The sequence below is a fragment of the Saccopteryx bilineata genome, chromosome 10, assembly GCF_036850765.1.
Source record: "Saccopteryx bilineata isolate mSacBil1 chromosome 10, mSacBil1_pri_phased_curated, whole genome shotgun sequence".
In the NCBI taxonomy this organism is placed as follows: Eukaryota; Metazoa; Chordata; class Mammalia; order Chiroptera; family Emballonuridae; genus Saccopteryx; species Saccopteryx bilineata.
Genome location: NC_089499.1, coordinates 62,255,356 through 62,281,938, shown reverse-complemented (window position 1 = coordinate 62,281,938; position 26,583 = coordinate 62,255,356). Strand labels below are relative to the sequence as shown.

Genomic DNA, 26,583 nt, shown 5'->3' with positions numbered 1-26,583 from the left:
TCCCCCTAACTCTCTCCCTCCCTCCCTCCTGCATCTTCCCTCCCCCCACCCCTGGTAACCACCACACTCTTGTCCATGTCTCTTAGTCTTGTTTTTATGTTCCACCAATGTATGGAATCATGTAGTTCTTGTTTTTTTCTGATTTAAAAAGTTTATTATCTTGTGTGGAGTTAATTCCTTCCTCAAAATTCTCAGGATACTTTAGGGTGCATCTCTGTAACCCAAAGAAAATGTAGGTGCAGCTACCCAGTAAATAAGAATCATTGCAACAATTACTTTTGATAATTTGGTCAGAGCAAAATGTTTGGCCTCTCTTAAGTGGCTATGTGCATGAGTCCTAAGAGAATGTATTCATTTCACATGGACAACTCCTGAAAAATCATTTTGTTCCAGGAATAAAATATTTAATCTTTTAAATCTGATGAATGTAGCAGTGAAGAAAAGAGATCATGTTTCCAAACTGAGCTAAACCACATGTAGAAAACAAGGAGAATGTGCCAGGCTGTCTTATGATCAAGTATTTTTAGTAAAGCTATTCATGGAATGGTCATTACAGGGGAGTGGAGATCCTAAATATAAATGAAATTCTCATGTGCTAAACTTTAACAGTGAACACTTCAGAGCTGTTCTAAAGGTGATAACAAAAGGTAAAAAGTCTTGGATATGTGATCAAACTTATTCTATGCTAAAACTGAAATGCTCTTTAAAAATAATTGTGATATTGCCTACTAAAACACGTTGGCTTTTACTACCACTATTCCTATTATATGGTGTATTATGAGAGTACATTTATTCCTATAACATGTTTATTTTTAGTATTTACTAATTAAATAACAATTGTTTTTCAGCATAACATTCACTGTGCATAGGAAAGATGTTCTTTTGGGTGAGTGCTGCAATCATTGAGAAAAACTCATATGCCAAGTCTAAAATAGACCATTATGATCATTTGAAAAGTTACAATGGTACTGACCTAAGTTTTATATGAAAGGTCATTTTTCCTGAATAAGCTTTAAGTAAATGGTTACTCGTGGAAATTTCTAATTCAGGTTGAATCTGGGGCAGTTCAGAAAACTGTTTCAAGTTTATAAAAAAATTTTTTGAATGAGTATCTTGTTTTATAAATTTTGCGTTTTCTTCATTTACCAATCCTACCAATTTTGTAATTTCCTGAATTTTATTTATAATTTTAAGCAGTTGATAATCTGTTTCATAACTGGAAAAATATTTTTAATTCACACTGACTATAAAGTAAACCTGAAGGTGTTTCACATGGATAATTACACCAGTGATGAAGACATAGATGATGACTTTGATACCCAGTTCATCATTCAACAGAGTTTACAGGATATTCACAAGCCAAGAACTACACAGCAGGCACCTGAGGATGAGAGGTAATGGCATCTCATTGGCAATGTAGGATAAGTAACCAATAGTTGAGACTTGTCATCAGCCTGACCCTAGTGCTCTGACAAAAACAGGAGAGAGGGTCAAAGCCTGTATATACTTAAAATATCTATAAGACTGGATGTCTGACAAGACAGGAAAATTTTGGAAATAATTCAGAATTTAATTATACAGTAAAGAAAACAGTTGAAGGAGGTTAGCAGCAAATCAGGGTGAGGAGGTGCAGACTGAAAATTAGAAGAAATACATGAGAATATGAAAGGTAGAGAACTCTAATGCATCTTGTCTTTGATGAGCTAACTCCTTTTGAAGGGTGTGGATTCAGAGTTCGGTTATGACAACACTAGAAAAGGACCCCATGAGTCAACTCAGTGGTGTGAGAAAAATGCCCTGGAAATGGGCTGTCTGCAGCCACACACCCCTAGTCAAATACTGTTGTTTTTCAGGGGTGATGAACCCTGTTTGCTTGTGATGGTGACCTCTATTTGCTTGCTGGAGATAAAACTTCATAAGTGTGTTTTAAGCTCAAGAGATTTTATAATTAAGTATAGGGATGTTGAAGTACATCAAACCTATAGTACTTTTTAAAAGTAACACAAATTATAGTATTATAGATTATAGTACTTTTTAAAAGTAACACACTCATCATTATGTGCCATATTATTTTAAGCGTTTCATAAATTTTAAATCCTGATTCTCATTACCTATGTGGTAGGTAATATTATGATCCCTATTTAGAGATGAGGAGAGTAAGGCACAGAGAAGTGACTTATGCAAGGTCACAGAGCTAGTAAGTAAAGAAACAGGCATCCTAGCTTCAGAGTCTGTGCTTTTTACTACATTATTCCTACACTTTTTTGTTAAATTTAGAAATAATCTTTAAATAAACTTTTGTAAAAAAATGAGTTTCATTCGATTATCTATTGTATTAATATTATGATTAAAATTTTTAAAGCTCATTGAGTAATTGACTTTGGAGTCATGATTTTAGAGAAAGGTATAAGAGATTTTGATAAAGAATAATAAAATGTTTCAAAGAAATTACAATTGACTATAGTTATGAATTTTATTTATTAGACTTGAAAGAATTGTATAATACTTAAAAAGACTTGCTGATTTGGTCAGGCATTTGAAGGAATCTAGAAGCTAGAATATACTTGAGACAGGTGGAATAATACCCCCCAAAAAAGTCCCCATTCTAATCCCCAGAACCTGTGAATATGTAACCTTACATAGTAATAAAGCAATGATTTTCAACTGGTGTGCTGCAAGAATTGTTAAAACATGCAATACCTGACTACTTTGTCAGGGGCACTGAACTCTTTTTTTCTTCGATTATCAAATAAAAAGAAATGATGACAGCCAACACAATAGCCATTTGGTGTGAATGCCTTGTCTTGAACCATACATACATAGACCATATAATAGAGTTACATCTTATTGGTCACGTCACCTTATTATAGGTGGAATCTGGTTAATTCTTGGTACCAGAAATCTTATATACAAGCAAAGGCACCTAATTTTTTAAAAAGTCACTTTGGAGTAAAAGGGTAGATAATTATTATTATTATTCTTTTTGTAAATCAGTCAAAATTATACCTTTTTTATCAGATTGGCAACAAATATATATTTTTGGTGTGCCACAGAATTTTAATAATTAGTTTATGGGTGCCATGAGATGAAAAAGGTTGAAAATCCCTGCAATAGAGAAGTCTGCAGATGGAATTAAAGTTGCTAATCAACTGACATTTTTTTTTTTTAATTTCCATTTATTTAAGAGAAAGGAAGGGTAGAAGGAGAAAAAGAGAGAAAAGAAAGGTACCAACTTGTTTTTCCACTTAGAAGTTCCATTTCAATTGTGCACTCACTGATTGCTTCTCTACATGCCCTGAACAGGAATCGAACCTTGCAACCTCAGCATAGGGATGACACTCTATTCAATGAGCCACCCACCAGGGCATCATTTGATTTTAAAATACAGAGATTATCCTAGACTATCTAGGTAAGCTCAGTGTAATCACAAGGATCCTTAGAAATGGAAGAAGGCAGAAGAGAAAGAACCTGAGAGGTGGCCCAACGATGGTGCCTTTGAAGATGGAGGAAGGGATCCATGAGCCAAGAAATGGGGGGAAAGCTCTAGAAACTGGAAAAGGCAAAGAAGCAGATTCTCCCCCTTTAGCCTCCAGACATAACACAACCCTGCCAACACCTTGATTTTAGCCCAGTGAGACCCAATTTCATATTTCTGAACTGCAGAACTATAATAAACTGGTGTTATTTTAAGCCAATAAATGTATGGTAATTTCTTTTAACAGCCATGAAAAACTAATACAATACTAAATCTCTAAGTACAGTTTTAAATTTATAAGAGAATTTAATTGACCAAATTGTAAGTAGGACAGATTGTCCAAGAGTATTTATTCTCTTCAAGCTGGTTCATTGAATAATCAAAGAAAATGGGAAGGTGACGATCTTTATTTTCTAGATTTAAAAATAATCTAATATTCATAAGTGACATTTGGAACTTCATTTTTAAATATTTTAATAAAAATATTTTAGTGCTAATAGTATTTTAAAACTGTAATAGTGTTTTCTGAGCACAAATTCTGACCATGAATATTTTTTAAAACTTATACCATGATCATTTATTATATTTTAAATAATAATTTTGGCTAGAATCATTAACATTATAGAGTGGTCATCCCATTTTATCATGTGACATTTCAGTCCTGGGCAGGTTTGATTCAGTTCGGAAGACATTGATAAGGGCTTGCTATGCTCCAGCTCTGGCACAGTCCTTGCCCTAACAAGGGAAGACAGACGTGGGAGAGCAGTTTCCCCTGAATGCATGCATTGAGGGTCCCACTACATTTTGGAAGTATTTCTATTAAGCCTTAGTCATTGCCTCAGATAAGAGTTCATCCCTGGTTAACTATAGTATTATTGCCTTTACCCTTTCCTTTTGTTTTATATGTCAAATATCTTAGTCTTTTTTCCTAAGTTTGGGAATTACATATATCTTCTTTTCCTATGCAGCTTCCGTTCCATTTTGAGCACTGACTGTAAGAAGATAGTTGAAACAATAGAGACAGTTAAGTACTTTTCCTGTTCTATCCCCTTCAAGTTCTGGTAAGAGATACTTATGACAACTGGCAGCATTTCTAAGTTCAGAAGCCTAGAAGCAGTTTCTCCCAAATGCTGAATACTGGGGTCCACAGCTGATTGTCAAGAGTCTGATATGGCCTTTCCCCAAAGAAAATACTTCCGTAGAACTTAGCAAATTGCTCCCAGGCTTTTAGTGGACAGAGCTACTTTTCTGTATGTAACAAGATGATGCGTACTCACAGGCCCTGGTGGTATGGAATGCTAGACGAAGGGCCTTCCTGCTTGTTTGTCCTGTACCATTTATAGCTGTCTTTCATGAAAGGTGCAGATAGGATTCTGTTGTCTCTGCATAACCTTGATGGTAGAATTCAGAAGCAGCACAGACTGCCCTGTATGTGTACAAATGTGAATCTGTTCTCATTTGACTTGTTAATAGGTGAGGAAGGTGCATTGTCACACTTGGCCAAGTACTGTTCTGCTTTTGATGAGGCAGATGAGATAGGCTGGCTTCCTCTGCATAAGGCTGCAGTGCAGTTAAATAACAACATTTTGGAAATTACCCTGAAAGGTAAACTCCCTTTATAAACTTTTCTGATGCTTCTGAGAAATAAAAGTAAAATTTATTTCTATATCTTAATCTGTGTGTTCTAACAAATTTATTTCAGCTTCAAAACCCAGTGTGTGGGAGCAAACTACCCACAAGGGCGAAACACCACTTTTTCTGGCTGTCAGCAACTGCCTCTTAGAAAATGCCAGTTTTCTTCTTCTCAATGGCTGTAACCCAAATGCCAAGAATTTCGAAGGCAATTCTCTTCTTCTTACAGGTAAATTAACCCTTATCGCTGGGGAAGAGTCTGTGACTCTGCGTGTCCTCCACACCCACAGGCTGCAGAGGCAACTTTCTATGCAGCACTGTCACTTTACCAGATATAGGTATCTGGCCCCTTGAGGCTTTCTATAAATTAGCCTGTGAGGTGGCCTGATGCGAAATCTCAGCCCAGTTAGGAACTGCTCAGTCTCCATGGTGCCTTAACTGACCCATTTAACTCTGATGCAAGAAATATAAGAAGGGAACAAAGTGGGAATAAGCAGCCAGTAGTCAGAAAAAGATGGCGATTTGAATACAAATGCCCAGTTTTGCTCCCTCATTAGTGTTGACTAAAATTATAGTTAAGTAATTATTTTAAGGGAATAAGATACAAAAGAATAGAAAGAATAGGAGAGGAGACAATCACAACATGATTTTTTAAAACCAGTAGAATGGATGGATGAGTAGTGATAAGAAAGTCAAATCTAAAATTGGTAAGTAAATCAGAGAAAGCTAAGAACTGCATGATTCCATACATAGGTGGGGCACAAAGTTGAGACTCATGGACATAGACAGGGGTGCAGTGGTTACCAGGGGGAGGGGAGGGGTGGAGAGGGAGGGAGATGGGAGAAGGGGAGGGGCTTGAAGACAAACAAAATATAAAGTGACAGAAGATGATTTGACTTTGGGTGATGGGCATATAACATAATTGTTCAAACGATGTGGAGATGTTTTCTCTAAATCTATGTACTCTGATTGACCAATGTCACCCTGTTAAATTTAATTGCCTAAATAAATAAGTAAAAATTTTTAGAAATAAGGAACAATGGAACTACAAAACAGCCCCAAAACAGTTAACAAATGACAATAGTAAGCCCTTACTTATCCATAATTACTTTAAACGTAAGCAGATTAAGTTCTCCAATCAAAAGATACAGAATAAATAAAATGGCTGAATGAATTAAAAAATAAGATCCAATAAAAAAACTGGTAATGGGGAAAACCAAAAACAGCACAATTATATCAAAAAGTCTGAAAATTATTGGCAATAGTTACCTCACGGAGCATAGGTGAAGGACAGACAACTAAAACAGGATTGGTTGAAAACTATGAAGATAAAGTACTGGTCTGATCTTTAGACCACTTCTCCCAATCCACCCTGCTGAGACAGACTTCTCCCCCATCACAGCAAAATTCTGTCAGTTTATTCTCTGGATAGGGTTTCCTGTTGTTTGGCAGCAAATAAAGCAAAAATTTATTGGCTGTGTAGGAAGAGAAAAGGGAACCTTGGAGACAGATTCAGGGGTTAGCCTAGGATGAGCTGCTACTGTCCACAGCTGCCCTGGTTGCAAGTCTCGTGGGTCCCTTAGAGCTTAGGAGAAACAGAGAGGGGCAAGGAAAATAAGCTTGAGGGGAGAGGACGTGGAGGAGGAAGGGGAAGGCATGGGCAATGCTCTCAGAAGGGAGAGTGCCTATGCTCCGATAGCTTAAACAGAGGCTTTCTTTGCGAGAGGATATTAGGCAAGGGTGAGAGCACTGTATTGAGAACAGTGGAGGAATCGGCAAATATAGGCTGGCACCCCTCAACCCTCCTTCTCTACCAGGATTCTATGAGCTGGCAGCCAGAACTTCACCCTCTCTGGAGAATTTGATCACCCCCCGCCCAAATACAGTGAAATTGAGTGTTCTCCAAGCACTGACCCAGACTTATCGACCTATAGTTAAGAGCAGTTTACAACTCCTATCAATATTTAGAATTTCCAGTCAGCTTTTTAGTCCCTAACTTTTTTTTTTTTCTTAAATGAGAAGCAGGGAGGCAGGGAGACAGACCCCCTCATGAGCCCGACCGGGATCCACCCAGCGTGCCCACCAGGGGGCAATGCTCTGCTGCAACCAGAGCCATTCTAGCGTCTGAGGCAGAGGCCATGGAGCCATCCTCAGCGCCTGGGCCCACTTTTGCTCCAATGGAGCCTTGGCTGCAGGAGGGAAAGAGAGAGATAGAGAGAAAGTAGAGGGGGAGGGGTGGAGAAGCAGATGGGTGCTTCTCCTGTGTGCCCTGACAGGGAATCGAACCCAGGATACCACACTCCGGACCTACGCTCTACCATTGAGCCAACCGACCAGGGCTTTAGTCTCCAACTCTTAATCATGAGCAGATAGCCAAGGACTGAGGAAAGTATTTAAGAAACCGATATAAGGCCTAACCAGGCAATGGCGCAGTGGGTATAGTGTCAACCTAGGATACCAAGGACCCAGGTTCAAAATCCCAAGGTTGCCCACTTGAGCATGGGTTCATTCAGCTTGAGCGTGGGGTCGCTGGCTTGAGCGTGAGATTATAGACATGACCCCATGGTCACTGGCTTGAGCCCAAAGGTCACTGGCTTGATGCCCAAGGTTGCTGGTTTGAGCCCAAGTTCACTGTCTTGAGCAAAAGGTCACTTGCTCTGCTGTAGCCCCACACACACACAAGGCACATATGCGAAAGCAATCAATGAACTTCTAAGGTGCCGCAACTAAGAGTTGATGCTTCTCATCTCTCCCTTCCTGTCTATCTGCCCTGTCTGTCCCTCTCTCTGTCTCTATCTCTCTCTTTCAATCTTGCTTAAAACTTCACAGAAAGATTATTTAGGAACAATAAAACATAGGAGGAAATTATGGTTCATTTCCTCAGAGAAATTAATGAAAATTAATGAAATAACAGATACTACCAAAAAAATCAAAAACCAATAAAAAACACTCTTGAAAATTAAAACTATGATAGCGGAAATAAAACCTCAGAACAAATTTTGGGAGATGGAATTTAGGAAAACTTCCAGAAGAAGAGAAGAAATGGAAATAGGAAAGAAAAAGAAATAAGGAAACTATTATAGAAGGACAATCCAAGAGGAGCAAAACATGAACAGTAGAAATGCTAGCAAGAGAGCAGACAAGGCAGAGGCAGTGTATCGTCACTAAAATAAATTAAGAAAAGTATTTCCTAAACAGAGAACATGTGTCTCCAGAATGGAAGTTCCAGCTCAATGAGTGAAGTGACCCCACAGCCTGGGTGCTCTGGATTTCCCATCTCAGAGTACTTAGAGCACTGTCTGTGGCACACTGTGACTGGTTCTGAGCAGAGTTCATACTGATTCAGCATGTGGCACCTAGCACGAGTCCCCACTCAATGCCAATAATCAGTTAATAGGTAGGGACATTAATTAAGGTGTTTTAGAATCTTGAAGACTTAAAGATTAACAGCATAAATGCAGAAAAGCCAGCTAGAGAATTTTGGTTAACAAAATGCAAGCTTAAAAATAATTTCTCAATTATTGCTGTTTTTGTTTTTCTTCTTTTTAAAACAGCTATAAGCACTTCTAGGACTGTACTGAGTACTTAAGTCCTAATTCTCTTGAAACATAAAAAGGAAAAATAAAAATTTTATGTTTATTTTTTTTAGCCACACAAGCCACCCATAGACAATGAATAATTGGTCCTGGCTTACAGAAAACAAATAGCCTATTGATATAAAGCAGTGTTAACCCTTCGAGTAGTGAGTTTTTTTCATGCTCGCTGACCCCAGGGAGTGAGTTTTTTTCCAAAAAAATAAAATTGGTTCCAGATACAGTTTTATTAACTTAAAATCATGTTTGTTTGATAACCAATTTATGGAAACAAGAAGAACATACATTTGCCTTTTTTTAATGTTGCCTTACACATTTTTAAGATAAATTGATCATACTCTGGATGGTCAGGAGGCACGAGGACATACATGAACGTTTGTACCACTCAAAGGGTTTTAATATTATTTGATGTATATACCTCATTTTATAATCTGTTTCCAAACACAAAATGCTGACACAGGGTGGTAGGTAAGAAGAACTCCTTAAGAAACCTGAGGTGCCTGGAATGCTGAGGTCGCCGGTTCAAAACCCTGGGCTTGCCTGGTCAAGGCACATATGGGAGTTGATGCTTCCTGCTCCTCCCCCCTTTCTCTCTCTCTCTCTCTCCTCTAAAATGAATAAATAAAAAAAAATTTTTTTTAATGAAAAACATTTAAGTAAAAAAGAAAAAAGAAACCTGAGGTACATTCTGACCTTAATTTCCTGTGGAACATAATGCCGACCTCCCTTCTGTTTTTTCCCAGCTGTAATACGTGATTCCTACGACATGGCAGCCTTGCTGATCAGGCATGGAGCAGATGTCAATCTGCGGTGTGCCAATGAGAGGACCGCTCTCCATGAAGCAGCCAAACTGGGCAGACTGGATATGGTGAAGCTCATGCTAGTTTCTGGGGCACACCCTGACCCACAGAGCTCCTATGGATTCACTCCTCTTGCTCTTGCTGCCCAAAGTGGACACACCAAAATCATGGAAATACTACTACAGAAAGGCAAGATTTCCTATGTCAGCACAGTGCCATGGGGTAACATGACCCAAGCGTGCTCTTCATGGAGAGCTTCAAGATAATAGAAGTTAACATTTTACTTAAGCCTAATGTGAATGTTTAAAAGAGGAATATATTAATACTGGCTACTGAAAAGCCTATAATAGAGGTTGAATATTCCTTATTTGGTGTGAAATATTTTCCCCAAAATTACTAGGATGCATGCAGGTTACTCTTACTAAATGTTCCCTGACAATGCTGAGAGCATGGTTGTTTTATCTTTTTACATGTCCTTTTCTGGATGCACAGATGAAAGAACGCATGGCACCCATGTGTTCTCTGCTTAAGCTAAGTCATAAGGCAATCCAATCTTGTTATCAGGTGACTTGTTAGGAAATTCTTCCTGATTTTCTGTAATGGGGCCCAGTTCTCTAGGTAACAACCAAAACTGAGAGAACGGGAAAGCAACCTATTTACTGAATACTTTCTAAGCACCAAGCATCAAGCTACCTATGTTGCCATGTATAATCTCTAAAACCCCTGTGAGGGAGGTATCATCCTCATTATACACTTGAGGGAAGTGAGGGTCAGGGACAGAACTTCCCTTCAACCATGCCCTCCCTGCCACCAATGCTAGAGCTGTGGCCATTTTAGATCCTGGTTTAATTGAAAGAGACCCAGGTTCAGAGAACTTTGTCATTTACCATCTTTCAGGAAACACAACACCATCGATGATACTGTTAGATGAAGCAATGTAGTATCTAAAGCTTTTTCAAATAAGCAAATCTTTACCAAGACTTAAAGTTCTAGAATTAGAATTACCTTCTTTATTCTCCTCCCTGTTTGTGTCCAGAAACCTTATTTCTTTCTTCAACAATACATGGTCCTGGTCTACAATATTCTAGACCTCAGGGAGTCATATTTATGAACAACCTTCTGCTTTTTAGACTTATCTAAATCTTTCCTTTTATATAGGAGAGTCTAGTTTCCAATCAATAGCCATAAGACATTTTAAGTTGTTTTAAGTGAGCAATATCATTTATCTATACAAAAATAGTAACCTTTTATATAGATCATTGTTTAAAATATAAATAAAGAGGAGAGCCAACAGATGTTAAATCCTTAACCCTTCAAAGAAACCAGAATGGTTGACCTAAGTGAGGTCAGTGAGTGAGCATTTCCCTTAAGTGACCCCCTTACAAAGTAATTTGCACAAAGTGACATAGCTAGTAAATGGCAGAACCAAGATTTGAACTCACATCTGCTTATTCCAAGTTACATTACTTTACCACCCTGCATTGCTCAAGAGACAACATGGCATTAGAGAAATGGGCCCTGTGGCTGGCCCACCTGCACATGAATCCTGAGTACCTTGCTTACTAGCTGTGCATCTTTGGAGAAGTCGCTTTACTTCAATGAGCCTGTTTCTCTATATTTAAAATGAAGTTATTAGCAGCTACTTAGGGTGTTGTGAAGTTTAGAAATTATTATGTATATAAAGGAACCAGAACATAGTAAACACTCATTACATGCAAATTTATTAGACATTCTTAATGCATTCTAGAAATAGGGTTCTTGGGCAGCCACTATGTTCTGATGGCTATGGAGTCTGTGCTATTAGTCACTACATCTTTTTTATGAGCTGTGAATGTACCCAGAATGCTCTCCTTTCCTGTTGCCCATTCAAACACTACTTTCTTTAAAGTCCATTTTACCGAGTTTTCCATTGACCCCAAATTCCTTTCTCCTTCCTTCACCCCTTTGTTCCCCTCAAAACCCCTAACCTTCTGGAGAACATTTTGCCGATACTTATACAGGCACACCTCACTGTATTGCTTCACTTTCTTGTTTCACAGATGATGATGTGTTTTTGACAACTGAAGGCAAGATCTTCACCAGCAAAAAGATTACAATTCACTTTTTTCAGTACTCACTATATTGTGGTGGTCTGGAACCAAACCTGCCATATCTCTAGATATGCCTGCACTCTGTTATTGCCCACACCACTCACATGACACTTTCCATACAGGGTGAAGTTAAAACAGAAAAATGCCCCTCTCCACTATCACATCCATAAATGGCATGGTGATATAATTCAATAGCACTGGTAGTGCCATCCTATATTCAAGGGTGTTATGTGTTAAGGGCTTTTGTAAACTGGTCTGGAAATAAAACTATTTCATAAAATTATTTCTCCTGGAAGTTTCAAGTCCCAAATAATTTGTAAAATTACTTTGAATGCCAACCTACTTGTAATTTAGAGGCTGCACCATTTCCCCTTCTCCCCAACTATATTATAAGCAGCCAAACAGGATGGACATTTATTTTTGATTCTTAGTGCTTTGCTCAGTGGCTGTTCAATAATTGCTTTTTGGTGGTGGTGATATATTTTTAAGAATGCTTAAGCAATACAGTGGAAAAGATTTACATAACAACTCTTTCTCCTCTTAGGAGCTAATGCTCTCGGTCAGGCCTCTGACTCTTCTTCCATCTTACTTGAAGCCGCTAGTGGAGGAAACCCAGACTCCGTGACTCTCTTGCTAGAGTATGGAGCTGATGCCAACATCCCTAAGAATTCAGGCCACTTACCCATTCATGTGGCAGCTGACAGAGGCCACTTGTTGTAAGTTCAATTATAAATAATAGAAATAATAGCTAATTTTCTTTTTGGAGGAGCATCTTGGAACTTTATATTCTTCCCTTCTGAACCTATAACTCAAATATCCCTTATAAACTTTGACCAGCTAGAATAGTGGTAAAGTCAGGCATATTCTAGCCACTGAAAAGAGTATTTTATTATCAGGTCCTTAGGCAATATGAGGGAGCCTCAAGTCTCACTGACTGGCATTCTGAGTTTATAATCTAGACCAGCAATTTTCAACTGTTATGCCACCGCAGGTACAGTGGCGCACCACAGGATTCTTGAAACATGCAATACCTGACTATTTAGTCAGGGGCACTGACCTCTTTTCTTTAGATTGTCAAATGAAAAAATGACAACAGCCAACACAACAGCCATTTGGTGAGAATGAATCAAAATTATTCTGAATTTTTTGTCATATCAGTAAAAAATGTATTTTTTGGTGTGCTACTAAATTTTAGTAATTAGTTTATGTGTGCCATGAGATAGAAACAGTTGAAAATCGCTGATCTAGACCATAATTTCATTTAGCTTTACTTGGTATCTGAGCTTTTGAATTTGGGAACTATGCTTTTTTTGTTTGAGGAGTCTAAATACCACCAAATATTAACACCATCCAGTGTTAGTATAAAACAATCATAAACATGTTAATACTGCATCTTAAAATTTTTTTTTAATGTACCTTAAATTTTTTTTCAGAGCTCTAAAGACTTTGGTTGCAGTTACAGATTTTGCTGCCATTAAGCAGAGTGGCATCAGTCCTGTTCACTGTGCAGCAGCAGGAGCACACCCCCAATGCCTGGAACTTCTCATCCAGGCTGGGTTTGATGTAAATTTCATGCTTGATCAGAGAATTCGCAAACATTATGATGACCATAGGAAGTCAGCTTTGTATTTTGCTGTATCAAATGGTGATCTCTCCTCCGTTAAGCTGCTTCTGAGTGCTGGAGCTCTGCCTAACCAAGACCCGGTGAACTGCCTCCAGATTGCCCTAAGGCTGGGCAACTACGAGCTGGTAAGTCTGCTGCTCCGGCATGGGGCCAACGTCAATTACTTCTGCAGAGTCAACCCTTTACACTTCCCATCAGCACTGCAGTACACACTGAAAGATGAAGTCATGCTCAGGATGCTGCTGAATTATGGATATGACACAGAGCGATGCTTTGATTGTCCTCATGGAGACAAAGTTCATCGTGTCCATACTTTTGAGGGCTGGACATCGACAGTTATCAAAGATACTATGGTAAGTCCACAGTATTGGCTGTATCACCTTATATAATCATTATATCTCTGACCCTGAACTAAATAGGTAAGACGCCATTCATTCTCTCCAGAAGCTCATTGTTGGATTATAATATATGATAAACACAATAGTAGAAAGATGTAAAAGGTGCAGAAACAGTTCACACACACACACAAACTGTAATTTAACTCAACCTAGGGAGTTTCACAAATGAAGCTACATCTGAGCAATGTTTTCAAGAATGAACAGTCTTATATACATTATGCTTTTTCTTTGAATAAGTATGTCTAGCTAAAATGCTTTTGGGTTCCTGATACTTGTACCCCTAGGTTTTTGGCTTTCTCTTTTAGCTCTAACGTTTTATTAAATGGTTTTCTTTAGTAACCTTTTTTATGGAGAAAAGAATCACAATAAATAATTGACCACTCCTCCTTGAGATATTGTTCTCTTGGCTTTCACCACACGGGTCTACCTAACTGTTGACTTCCACTTTCTCGAACTTGAGCTCATTGACTTTTCACATGGCTGCCATCCTTCAGGTTTGGCTAAGGTAGTTCCCTTCCCTAATCACTCTCTTATAAGACTTTTCATTTCTTTTATAGCACTTATTATTTCTGAAATTCTCTTAAAAATTTTACTAATTATGTGACTCCCCCACAAACACATGAATGTAAGCTCTTATTCACCACTTTCAACTTACAGATCTGTGCTTTAGCAGACAGCAGATGCACTATAGACACTTGAATTCATATTAACATCTGAAAACAAAAATTAAATGAGTGGAAAAAGTATATACTTCAAATCAGTTCTGAAGAGTAAAAAGCAAAATATTTATTGATTTGCTTTATTTATTTTTTATTTATTTTTAGGTTATTATTAATGCAGGATTTGGCATTTAGGTATATATCTTGTATTATTTCCTGACTTTTTATATTGTATTACTTGACTTCTTATATGGACATCTTCTCTAAGACCATGTAAGTTACTTAAAAGACTGAAACTATCATATCCTTCAAGCAACAGGATGGGAGTACGCTATAAATGACAGAAAACCCAAAATAAGACTGGCTTTAATAAGATGGCTCATTCCCCTCTCAAATAAATAAAGGCCAGAAGTAAAGAGCCTTCCAAGCGGGCAGCTCCATGATTCACAAGAGAAATTTGCATCTACATTCCAGCCACCAGGAAGACAGGCAGAGGAAGCAGCACATCTTGCTGTTCTGTAAGAGCATTCTAGGCATTGCTCACACTTCCACTTACATCTCATTGGCTAGAACCCAGGAGGCCACATCTAGTGCAAGTGAAGCTAGAAAGGTAATTTTTATTTCAAACAGCCTTGTGGCCAACCAAAAGGGTAACAGATACTACATAACAGTCTTTCACACCTTCATTACATCTTACATAGTTCTGAAGACACAGTAAATATTTTTCCAAATACTAAAGCTAAAAAATACTGTTTTCCCCATGTAGAAGACGCACCTTTTCCTGAAAAATTCGGGGTTTAAACACTGGGTGTGTTTTATGAGTGGTTGTAGATTGTCTTACTCACATTTGCCGCTTTTTCATGCTTGTTTTTGCGCTTGTTGTAGACAGTGATTTGTCATCACACAGATGAGGACAAGTTAATGGATGGCAATTTATACAGTGATGAGGAGTTGTATGAATTTTATGATGAATAAAACATGAGTTCAATAACTTTATGTTAATACTTTTTTTTTCTTCAAATTTCGGTTCCCCAAATTAAGGTGTGTCTTAAACATGGGGGTGTCTTATACATGGGAAATACGGTAGATTTTCTTGCTCAACACCTTAGTTTATAAATGAAACTTGAGACCTTGGATTCTGACTCTGAATTTAGTGCTCTTTTGATTACTATGCTAACCCATAAATACTTAAGTTTTCATTTACTTTCATAGTTCTGATTTTCTTCCCTCAGTTCTGCGAAGTAATAACATTGTCATGGCTGCAACATCTCTCTGGAAAGGTGGTTCGAGTAATGCTTGATTATGTTGATCAAGTTCGAATCTGTTCAAAGTTGAAAGCTGTGCTCCAAACACAAGGGCTCTGGTCAGATATCCATAATATCTTGTGTGAGTATCTTTATTGTCAAAGATTTTTATCAAAAATACTAATTGTATTCTTGTTTTGTAGAACATTCTTTTCTTCATTAAAAACTTGACCTAAAGAAACCAAGAAAAATACTATTCCTATCTAAAAAATGTTACTGTTTTATATGATACTTATTTATACTTATTACCATTTCCCAGTAAATAAAGTCTGTTAGGTAACTACTTATCATATAGGTAGGTAATACTTTTCTAATTCTATGGAATAGTATAGACACAGGAATTAAGAGCTATAAAATAGCAATAAAAACATAGGTGAGAAAAAACTAAGATCTAAGCCTACAGAGGATATCAAAGACCCTTCAAATCAAATTCTTTCACCACAGAACATAAGCCAAATTAAGAATTTATTTAATTTTCCCGAGTAGTGCTCTTTAGTTTTTAGCCTGACCCTGAGAAGCAAGACTAGAGGGAGCTAGTAGTAGTTAATACATGAAGATTTAAGAACTGCAGGTCTCACAGACCAGACCCACAGTTGATGCCAGTTTTTGGAGTCTGACATGGCTCTGAAACCATATCTATAAAAAGGGTTGAATGAGAAGTAAAATGCTGTTTCCCTATTAACTTTTCCATTTAATCACAGCAAATGAAAATTTTGGTGGCTTAAGCATAAAACACATTTGCTAAATAAACCCTAAAATCACTAAAAAAAAAAAAAAAAGTCAATTTCTTTTCCTTCTGAATAATGTGTCTGGTTCTTTCATTTTAGCAAATCCTCGCTCCCTAAAACATTTGTGCCGCCTAAAGATCCGGAAGTGTATGGGACGTTTGCATTTGCGCTGCCCTGTCTTCATGTCATTTCTTCCATTACCCAATCGTCTAAAAGCATATGTCCTTTACAAAGAGTATGATCTTTATGGACAAGGAATTTTTACAGGAACCTAGTAATCAAACTATTCTGATTGAAAAGGTATAGTTCTTTAGCTGAATTTCTTTTTAAAAAGAGTGTATTCATTGATTTTAGACAGAGAGAGGAGGGGGAGGAACGAGAGGCATCAACTCATAGTAGTTGCTTCTCATATGTATCTCAACAGGTCAAGCCCGGGGTTTTGAACCGGTGACCTCAGCATTCCTGGTCAATGCTTTATACACTGCACCACCACAGGTCAGGCTTTGGCTGTATTTCTTAACTTTTGAGTGTTATATTCGACTCCTATTTCTCACTTTACCTAACAAGGAAAATCTCAATTCAGTCTACATTCTTTAAAAAGTCATTCTGAACATAACCTTTCAATATATAGATGGTTAGCATTCTGAAAGCCAGTTTAAAAAGACTAAACAGTAAAAATTTCAACTGAACTACATCAGTTGTAACTGTATATTGATCTTATATTAAGTGTATGAATTCACATTTTTATATGCTCAATCCTTTTTCTAAAGAAGTACATATATGTGTAAGTGATTGCACTAAATACTGACTCCAGCACATGACCTAGAAGTTAGCTGTTCTTGTGCAAAAGTCCTAAGGCTAGCTTAGTGTTTGTTTACATGTAGAGTCCAGGATTGAGGTGAGGTAATTAATTAAGTTCATTGAAATAGAACCCTCAATTGCAATTTCATCATTAGGAAATATGCATCCCTTCTTTCCACAAAACCCTGGTTAAGGGTCACCATTTATTGGTTGTGATCAATGAAATAGAAATACAAGGTTTTCAAATGAATGATGGCTTATAATTTCATATTTAGCTTACTGGTCCAGTACTAGACATGTAGTGGGGGCTCACTGACAGAAGCAGTTATAGAATCTTAGTTTAAATTTTTATTTATAAATACTCTATGCAGCATGTAAATACAGGTTTCTATGTGTGGAAAGTGAGGAAAGAAACAGAAGACATTCACTCAGCCACAGATGTTTAGCATTTAAATGCCACAACAACAGGAAGGACAAAGAGGTAGATGATGTAATCTATTTTCACCACAGGCCCAGTCACCTATGGCCTGATGTTTACAGGTTTAGTCTTAGTATAACTTTTTTTTAGCATAATATAGTCCATCTTAGGTAAACTGAAGTTGTTTTTTCCCGATGTAGGGATTCACAGCTATATAGACTATTTGAGCAAGCACAGATTTATAATTATTTTTAATAATACAGTTTTCACATAAAAAAATTTGCAAAACTAGCTGGCATAAATTGTTTTTAATTTTTAAATCAAATTGTACTATCTGTTTATAAGTGACTGGTGAGTTATATGTATATCAATATACAAATATATTTAGGAGATACATGCACTTATTATCAGATAAATTACATAATTCTAAAGTTAATTTCATCCACCCTCCCCAAGCCCCAGACCTTCTAAAAGTGTATATACATTTTATAAAATTCAAAACAAGTTAGAACAGAAACTAACAGTAGAAGAAAATAACTTGGTAATTGCTCAAGGAAAATATAAAAAACACACGGGATGAATATGCATTAGTATTAAAACTATGGGCCCAAGACATTTAAGCTGGTGTACACAATAACCTGCCCCTTTAAACTCTAGGAATTCCTGTGAATAGAAATAAACATAGCAAGTATATACTGTCACACTGTCTAACACCTCTAGGGTAAGTACTGAGAAGTCTCTTCATTTTTCTAAAAGGAAAAAAATCACTAGTGATGAATTAGTATTACTTTTCAATAAGTGACAATTTCTTTTTCATTTTAGTTGTTATAAAATTGCAGTGGGGCTAGATGTTTAATTATAATGTAACAGATTAAGAAAAAGTTCAATTGTTTTTAAGCATCATTTGAAATTACTTAGAGAAGTAAAATTCAGAATATATGTCAAATATTTCATATAAAAATGATGGTACAAAAATATGGATTTTATTATACATTAAAAATCTCCTAATAATTCCTGAAGCCTGGTCAGGGAATATCTATTTTGATAAAATGAAAAAATGCAGTGTGTCCATAAAGTCATGGTGCACTTTTGATCGGTCACAGGAAAGCAGCAAAAGACGAGAAAAATGTGAAATCTGCACCAAATAAAAGGAAAACTCTCCCAGTTTCATACCTATTCAGTGCAGTTCGATGTGGGCTCACGCACAGACTTTTTAGGGCTCCTTAGGTAGCTATCCCGTATAGCCTCAACAGACTTATCACTGACTGATGGCCTACCAGAATGGGGTCTCTCCACCAAACGGCCGGTTTCCTTCAACTGCTTATCCCACTGAGTAATGTTATTCCTATGTGGTGGCACGTCGTTATAAACGCGCCAATATTCACGTTGCACTTTGGTCACGGATTCGAATTTAGCAAGCCACAGAACACACTGAACTTTCCTCTGTACCATCCACATCTTGACTGGCATGGCTGTGGGCTGCTCCACTGTATACACGGTGTTACGTCATCATCTGCGCATGCGCACATGCTGCCACATCATCCTACAGAAACTGGGAGGGTTTTCCTTTTATTTGGTGCAGATTTCACATTTCTATTGTCTTTTGTTGCTTTCCTGTGACCGGTCAAAAGTGCACCATGACTTGACGGACACACTGTACTTCTCCACTCCACATGTATACATTACATAAAGTTCAGTTCTTCAAATCCAATTCTAAAGGTAAATGTAGCATGAATTTAATTGTAGTATGCTGCATAATAGTATCTGCGAAATAAGAATTAATTCACTTACAAGATCACCAAATATACAAAGCAGTTTTACATATTAGTTATCACTTAATCTCATGAGTTAATCACATAAGTTATCACTTAATATGAGATTAATAACTTAGTTCTCATATTAACTGAATTATTAATCTCATAAGAATACAGCAGCAAGCGATTGGTTAAAAAGTATAATATAGTTCCAGTTTCAAATTTTTATGTATTTATTAATGCAAAAGAACAAAATATTATGAAAGAAGAGTAAACCAAATTTGCCAGAAATAAAATGAAAGTCTTGCTTGCTAGTGTTTTTGAATAAAGTACAATTCAAATGCTAGAAAGTTGTTGTCAAAACCAATATTAATATTTCATTTTATTAATTCAGGTGGCAGAGGTTTTATAACACATGGGCTCTTAGGGTCTGTCAGCATTTATAGTAAGATTTAAACATAAAATACTTCCGGTTCCTATATATTAGTCAAAATTAACTCAATGCCTTTACCACATAAGATTATATGTTACATAGAATGAATGTTATGCACACCTTACTATCCTTGCATAAAGGTAAAATAAATCTACCACCCCTAGACTGCAGAGTCTGAGAATTCTTTTGAAATTAAACACAAAGTAATCATTGTAGACATGGCAACAACTAGACCGGCTTTGGGGATTCTGTTTAAGGTAATTGTTTCAGTTCCTTATTAGCAAGTTTTGAATATTTTAAAAGGGAGAAGGAGCCTGACCAGGAGGTGGCGCAGTAGACAGAGTACATGTCGGACTAGGATGCAGAGAACCCAGGTTTGAAACCCCAAAGCCACTGGCTTGAGCACAAACTCGCTGGCTTGAGTGTGGGATCATAGACATGACCCCAATCACTGGCTTGAGCCCAAAGGTCACTGGCTTGAAGCCCAAGGTTGCTGGCTTGAGCCCAAGTTCACTGGCTTGAGCAAGGGGTCACTCGGTCTGCTGTAGCCCCCCCCCCCATCAAGGCACATATGAGAAAGCAATCAATGAACAACTGAGGTGCTACAACAAAGAAATGATGCTTCTCATCTCTCTCCCTTTTGGTCTGTTTGTCCCTATCTGTCCCTCTCTCTGACTCTCTGTCTCTGTCAAAAACAAAAAAATAAAAAATGAATAAAATAAAAGGGAGAAGGAATAACTTGTTTCCTATCTACTGACTTCATTACCAGACATACAAAACAACTGTTCTTAGCAAAATTAGATAGACTAAATTTCCTTTTAAAGAATCAGTTTTGTTTATTTTTAAAAACCATTAAGTGTAAGTTTGAATTTAAGTAAGAGATCTTAAAATCTAACTCAATTAACACCAAAGCATCCCAAGTTGGAAGGGGCTTCAAAGGGTAACAGAGATCAATTTTAACCTTATGCAAAAACCCATAGGCAGCCTTCTTTAATCAAAAAAGTTTATTACAGTTGACGCTTAAATATCTGCAGCAATGGAATGGTTCATATAGTGCAGGGGTCCCCAAACTTTTTACACAGGGGGCCAGTTCACTGTCCCTCAGACCATTGGAGGGCCGGACTATAAAGAAAACTATGAACAAATCCCTATGCACACTGCACATATCTTATTTTAAAGTAAAGAAAACAGAACGGAACAAATACAATATTTTAAATAAAGAACAAGTAAATTTAAATCAACAAACTGACCAGTATTTCAATGGGAACTATGCTCCTCTCACTGACCACCAATGAAAGAGGTGCCCCTTCCGGAAGTGCGGCGAGGGCCGGATAAATGGCCTCAGGGGGCCGCATGCGGCCCGTGGGCTGTAGTTTGGGGACCCCTGATATAGTGTTATAGTAATGAAACAGGAGGTGATCATAGAAAATTATGAAATCCTTCATGACTTTTGTTTGGCGTTAGAATGCGCTTTAGAGTCTGACCTTTGGACATGTGTTTTACTGAAGAAATTCTTATCAAAATGTGACTTAGAAGGAACTGTAAGTCTGTCCAGAATCCCTGTGCCTTCCAGTCCCCTTCCCTCTGCCCCTCACTTCGACCCTGAGTGCTACCAAAGGGTAGCACTTCACTGCCATGTAAAGCACCAGCTAGTGCAACTGCCTCCTAATACTGACCACTTCCCTTGTAGGGTGACAGATTTCACCCGGCTGAGTTGACAATAGTATAAACAAAAGGCTTAAACAGAGAGCTTACTAATTCTCACAAATGCCCAAAAGCATGACTTGCAAGACTGACCACAGGGAGAAATTTCAACTTCTATAAAAGAAATGCTATACAAACTATTGTGAAAGCATTCCCTTTAGTAAAAATAAACTTTTTTCAAGAAGTATCACATAAATTTCTACTGTTTTACTGAATGTTCTGATAACATAAGGCTTCAAACTAATGATTATCAAGTAATCATTATTCCCATTTGGCACATGGATAAAAGGGTATTATGATCCTATATATAATTACTTATCCTGTTCCTACAAAAAACAGTGTGCATACAGTGTGAAACAGCCACACCATATTGTGAGAACAGATGCCATTTCTAATTCAGAACGAAGGAGGAAAACTGTATATATTAAAACAAAAGCCGTTTTCCCTTGTAAAATTAGTCTTAGTGGCTAAATGTGTAACTACACTGCTCACAAAAATGAGGGGATCAGGGAACATTGCAGACACTCCAGTACTTTCAGCCTTTTGTATACTGCATTTTCACCAATGAAATGAAAGTTGGTTTTGCATCTCATTTGCATAATTGAACAACTTTCTTTGACTTTTCATTTGCTTTTCTGAAGTTCTTGTTTAATAAAAGAAAAAATCAAACTTCTTTTTTTTATCGTTTCATATTCATTTTGAAATATCCCCTAGTTTTTGTGAGCAGTGTATATAAAATAGTATCTTCAGTATATTTAACTTGTCTGTCTATGCTTTTACATGTCAAACACAGGAACATAATTTCTATCAGCAATGTTAAAAATCCGAGTAAAGATATAATATACAGATGAAGCATTATAGAATTGTACATCTGAAACCTATATAATTTTATTAACCAATGTCACCCCAATATAGTCAATAAAAATATTTTCTAAAATCTGAATAAAGAAAAAGAAAGTGTTGACATAGAAGTAGGCAGTAAAGAAATTATCATTTAACTGTAACACCACGCTAAAATCCTTCCTTGGTCGACTCCTATTCCAAGCATTCAATTCCTTTTCAGTCTTTCATGGAATTAGACATTTCACTCATTTGAAAAGTACAAGTATTTACAATAATTAGTGCAAATTATTCTATTCTCCTATATTAGTTATTTTCTATTGTGGATACAAAGTGATGATCAATATTTTATCAAAACATGGGATTATGAAAATACTATGTGTGTCAGTCTGAAATTTAAAAGACTACATTTTCTAAACTAATCTCTGGGAATTTTTACTTTATGCAGAAAATAACTGATATAGAACTTCTTTTGAAATGTCACTTGATTTTCAATAAAAATTATCTCACTCAATGCAGAAAATACAATGTATTATCCTATAATAATATTTTTACATGTTAAGTCCTAATCTAAAATGTACTCAAACAACAAAAATTGTCCCTTTTGATAAATTCCAAAATCTTATTATAATTATTACTGCTCTGCAGCAATAATTCAAGTTCCAACCTGAGAACTGAGAATGTAATAATAAAATGCCCAGGGTATCAATAATTGAACTGAAGACATTTAAGCTTCTTCCCCAATGGCATCAGATTAGTACATCAGGGAAATGTGAGCAATCTAGAAAGTACCCTGAAATCAACTGTACCACCTGCCACAATTTAAATCCTAAGTCTACAATCTCTTTCCTCATTACTTTATAAAAGTTCTATTGCACATTTAATATTGTTAAATATTTGCAAACTTGTAGAATTCTCTATATAAAGGGTTTGAATGTATTCAGTCAAAAGTTTCACTACCAACAAAATGTTCTTAATGAAAGAGGGAGCATATTAATGAATCTCTGAGACTGAAGAATAAATGATCTTACAGTCATAGCCAATTACTATGCAAGATAATAAATCCACAATTTGAAGGAAAAAGACTTTGCAAGTGTAATTCCTCAGCAATCTACTTTAGGGAGATGAACAGGTTTCTTTTACATATGTGAGATTTGATGTTACTGCATAGATTACTTTTAAGGAAAAGAAATCAATGCAAATCTAAATCATCAAGGTTAATTTCATTTTTTAAAATGAAGTGAAAACAAACAAGCAAATATAAATTTCATCTCCTCCTTGGTATTTCAACATAGTTGTTACCTTGTGTCATTTCACCACAGAAATTGCCAAAAAATTTGAAAGGGGGAATTATCAACCAAAAGCAAGGATGTTTATGCTTCTGACTCTCTCTTCTTTCCTTCTTCTCCCAAATCACTCTCTTCTGACTGGCTACTGCTAAGGACAACAAACTGCCCCTCACTACTGGCTTGGTTTGGTCTATTCGAAGCAGCTATCAACCGACTTTGTTCTTCTAAGTCCTAGTGGAAAAGACAGAAAAGAAACTATAAGTTAATTGTTTGCAATCAAATAGAAAACTATGCAGTTAAAATACATATTTGAGAACCACTTCAATCCTTGTGTCATAAATATAATGCGTAATTCTGACAACTTACTGAAAAGAAAGGCTACACACAACCAGTGCAGCACCAAAGTGAATTCTGGTTCCAGCCTAGAAATCCTATAAAAGCCAACATTTCCCTCTTCTCCATTATTATGGTAAATAACCAAATTCAGGCCATCATTCTCTCTCGCTATATTCTATAATGGATCACTGTACATCCTCTCTCTTCCCCCTCTGCAGCCCTCTTCGCTATCTTTGTCCAATTTATCTTGCTAAATCAGTTGTCACCCTCCCTCTGCCTAATCTATCAAGGAAGCCTAGACTTCCATGTCATCTGTGCCACTTCCCTTTCCTTTGTCCCTACATCTCCTCCACTGACCTTTGCTGATCTGCTCGAGGATCCGGGTTATCTTGTCTTTGCCACTAATACTGTCAATGCCACAGCCCACAACTGGCTTGTACAATCTCACACATCACCTACCTAATGCATTATATACTGCTAGAGGCCAATGTGGATTTCAGCAATGGCAGTTAAGTCTATATGACAGAGCCTCTCAAAAGACCTGCTTTGACAGAGACAACCTTCACTGGAATATGGAAACATGAAAGTTCTGATATGTTTGCTAAACAGCAAGTTACTCTACATGTCAGTACAACCATAATGTAAATGTCATATCAGAAGACAGATGTCATCCTTTTCTGCTCTGTTATGTATCGTCTGGTTATGAAGTAGCTGAGCAAGCAGAAACAGATCTCCATTTAGAAATTCAAATCTCAAAGTCACAGTGCTGAATTAAGGAAACTCTTTACAAAGATCACATCAGAGAAGATCCAGACATTAGGACTTGCATACCTTTTCAATTTGTTTTTGTTTACTGAGTTCTTTCTGTTGCTTCTCTTTTACTCTCTCTATTTCTTTTTGTTTTTCTGATGCCCTACGATCCTGAAGAACAGATGAATACAACTAATGAATTAAATATGAAATAACTTTAAATTTTAGACTTTTCAATTAATACCTTTGTAACCTTTTCAAATTATTTTCTGCATTTATATGAGAAAGTGCGTGAGGAATTTACATTCTCGATTAGCCATTTACCCAAACTCTAAATGTCAAATCAGCAACAGTATCCAATGTTAACCTTACTTAGTAAAATCATTTTATTTATCTGACAATATGAAAATTTTTACATTACTTTAGTTAACATTCTTGGATAATTAAGTGACTTGGATTCTTACCAGTTCTGCATGCAAAGCTATCTGTTTTGCCAGTCCAACAGAATCACAAATCTAAAAGGGGGAAAAGTAGGAAAAACTCAGGCAGTTCTCACATCAAGGTAATAATTTCAAGTATCCAAATGGCAGATGTAATTAGTTTTGTAACTCATTATAATACAGTGCTTTCAAAAAATCTGATTTAAGAATGTTACAGGCCCAAAACCAAGTGAGAGAAGGGGAAATAGTGAGACAGACTCCGCATGCACCCTGACTAGGATGCACCCGGCAATCCCAGTCTGGGGCCAATGCTCAAATCAACCGAGCTATCCTCAGCGCCTGAGGCTGACACTCAGACCAATTAAGCTATCCTCAGTGCCCAGGGACAACATTCGAACCAATCAAGCCACTGGCTGCAAGAGGGGAAGAGAGAGAAAGAGAGAGAGAGAGAAGTGGGAGAGGAAGGGGGAGAAAAGGGGGAAGAGAAGCAGATGGTTGCTTCTCATATGTGCCCTAGCCAGAGATCAAACCTAGGGCATCTGCACACTGGGCCAATGCTCCATCCACTAAGCCAACTGGCTAGGGCCTCAAATTCATTTCTGAGATAGTAAGGTCTGTAAAGAATGTAGCAAGCAGCTATTGATACCACTCTAAGCTGAAGACATCAGAAAACAGCTGATTAAGGGACTATATTGCATTCCCAGGATAAATTAATGAAGCCAGAGATTGCATTAGCTATCAATGGCTAGAAAGACATAGGTCTAAAGAACTCAGAAGGCCCAATACATCAGGTCAGCTCTCTTCAGAGCAATAGGCTTTGGTCAAGCAACTCAGCTGGGTAGGCAAAGTTTGAGTTTTTTCCAGAAATCTTACTAAGAACTTTGATTATGATATGTATTTAAAACAGAGACACAGTTTGAAAAGCCAGGTACCTTTTCTCCTTCATTGTTTGATTCAAATATATAGCAGACTGATGACAGGGTACTTTCACTTCTCCCTCCAGTTGTCCGAAGAACAAATCCAAAAAGCCTCTTATTTTCCTGGTGAGTAGCACACAAAACTACACTGGGTAATGGAAACTGCCACAGAAAACATCAGAAGCAAACATGAGATTTTACAAGCCGTTACAACAACACTCTTAAATATAACAAGCTCGTGTTAAGTTACAAAAACATCCTAAATAGAACATTTATCTATTTAGGTTTTTTTTCTTAACAGATGGTAATCCAAAAACAAATAATATTTGGTTTGAATTGCCAGGCAAAATAAAAGGTTGTTGAATACTGATTTTATTAGTCATTAACACACTTTACAAAGTCAAATTCAGTAACAAAGGTGGCATATATGATGAAATTACTATATAGAAGCACATACTTCAACAATTTCAAAATAGCTAATTATAAAATAAACTCAATCATGTTCCCCTTTTAATTCCTACTATTAGTTTCTTTCTTTTTTTTTAGAGAGAGAGCAAGCCACAGAAAGGGCGGGAAAGTGGGTTAGAAAAGAGATAAG

General features: G+C 36.9%; 2 protein-coding genes across 5 annotated transcripts in view; one reads left to right on the top strand and one right to left on the bottom strand.

The window, feature by feature from the left end:
* Positions 1-595: 595 nt before the first annotated feature.
* ASB14 (ankyrin repeat and SOCS box containing 14) lies at positions 596-23,861 on the top strand. 3 transcript variants are annotated; one of them, XM_066245374.1, is made up of 11 exons: positions 596-647; positions 1,195-1,394; positions 4,444-4,499; positions 4,949-5,080; positions 5,178-5,336; positions 9,444-9,689; positions 12,135-12,306; positions 13,024-13,567; positions 15,504-15,657; positions 16,403-16,603; positions 23,696-23,861. In XM_066245374.1, the coding sequence occupies exons 2-10, from the start codon at positions 1,273-1,275 to the stop codon at positions 16,576-16,578; spliced, it is 1,761 nt and encodes a 586-aa protein (XP_066101471.1). In that variant the 5' UTR covers positions 596-647; positions 1,195-1,272; the 3' UTR covers positions 16,579-16,603; positions 23,696-23,861. The 3 variants fall into 3 exon arrangements, with proteins under 3 accessions (XP_066101471.1, XP_066101473.1, XP_066101472.1); XM_066245376.1 differs by lacking the exon at positions 4,444-4,499; XM_066245375.1 differs by lacking the exon at positions 4,444-4,499 and having other exon boundaries at positions 597-647; positions 1,253-1,394.
* Positions 17,077-26,583, bottom strand: part of APPL1 (adaptor protein, phosphotyrosine interacting with PH domain and leucine zipper 1) — a 41,422-nt gene continuing 31,915 nt past the window's right edge. Inside the window, exons 19-22 of one of the 2 annotated variants that reach the window (XM_066245371.1) lie at positions 26,001-26,147; positions 25,093-25,143; positions 24,710-24,799; positions 17,077-23,773 (exon numbers count right to left, since the gene is read on the bottom strand). In XM_066245371.1, the coding sequence (XP_066101468.1) occupies positions 23,627-23,773; positions 24,710-24,799; positions 25,093-25,143; positions 26,001-26,147 (435 nt within the window). In that variant the 3' untranslated portion in view covers positions 17,077-23,626. The remainder of the gene's footprint in view (positions 23,774-24,709; positions 24,800-25,092; positions 25,144-26,000; positions 26,148-26,583) is intronic. The other variant, XM_066245373.1, reaches the window with a different exon arrangement.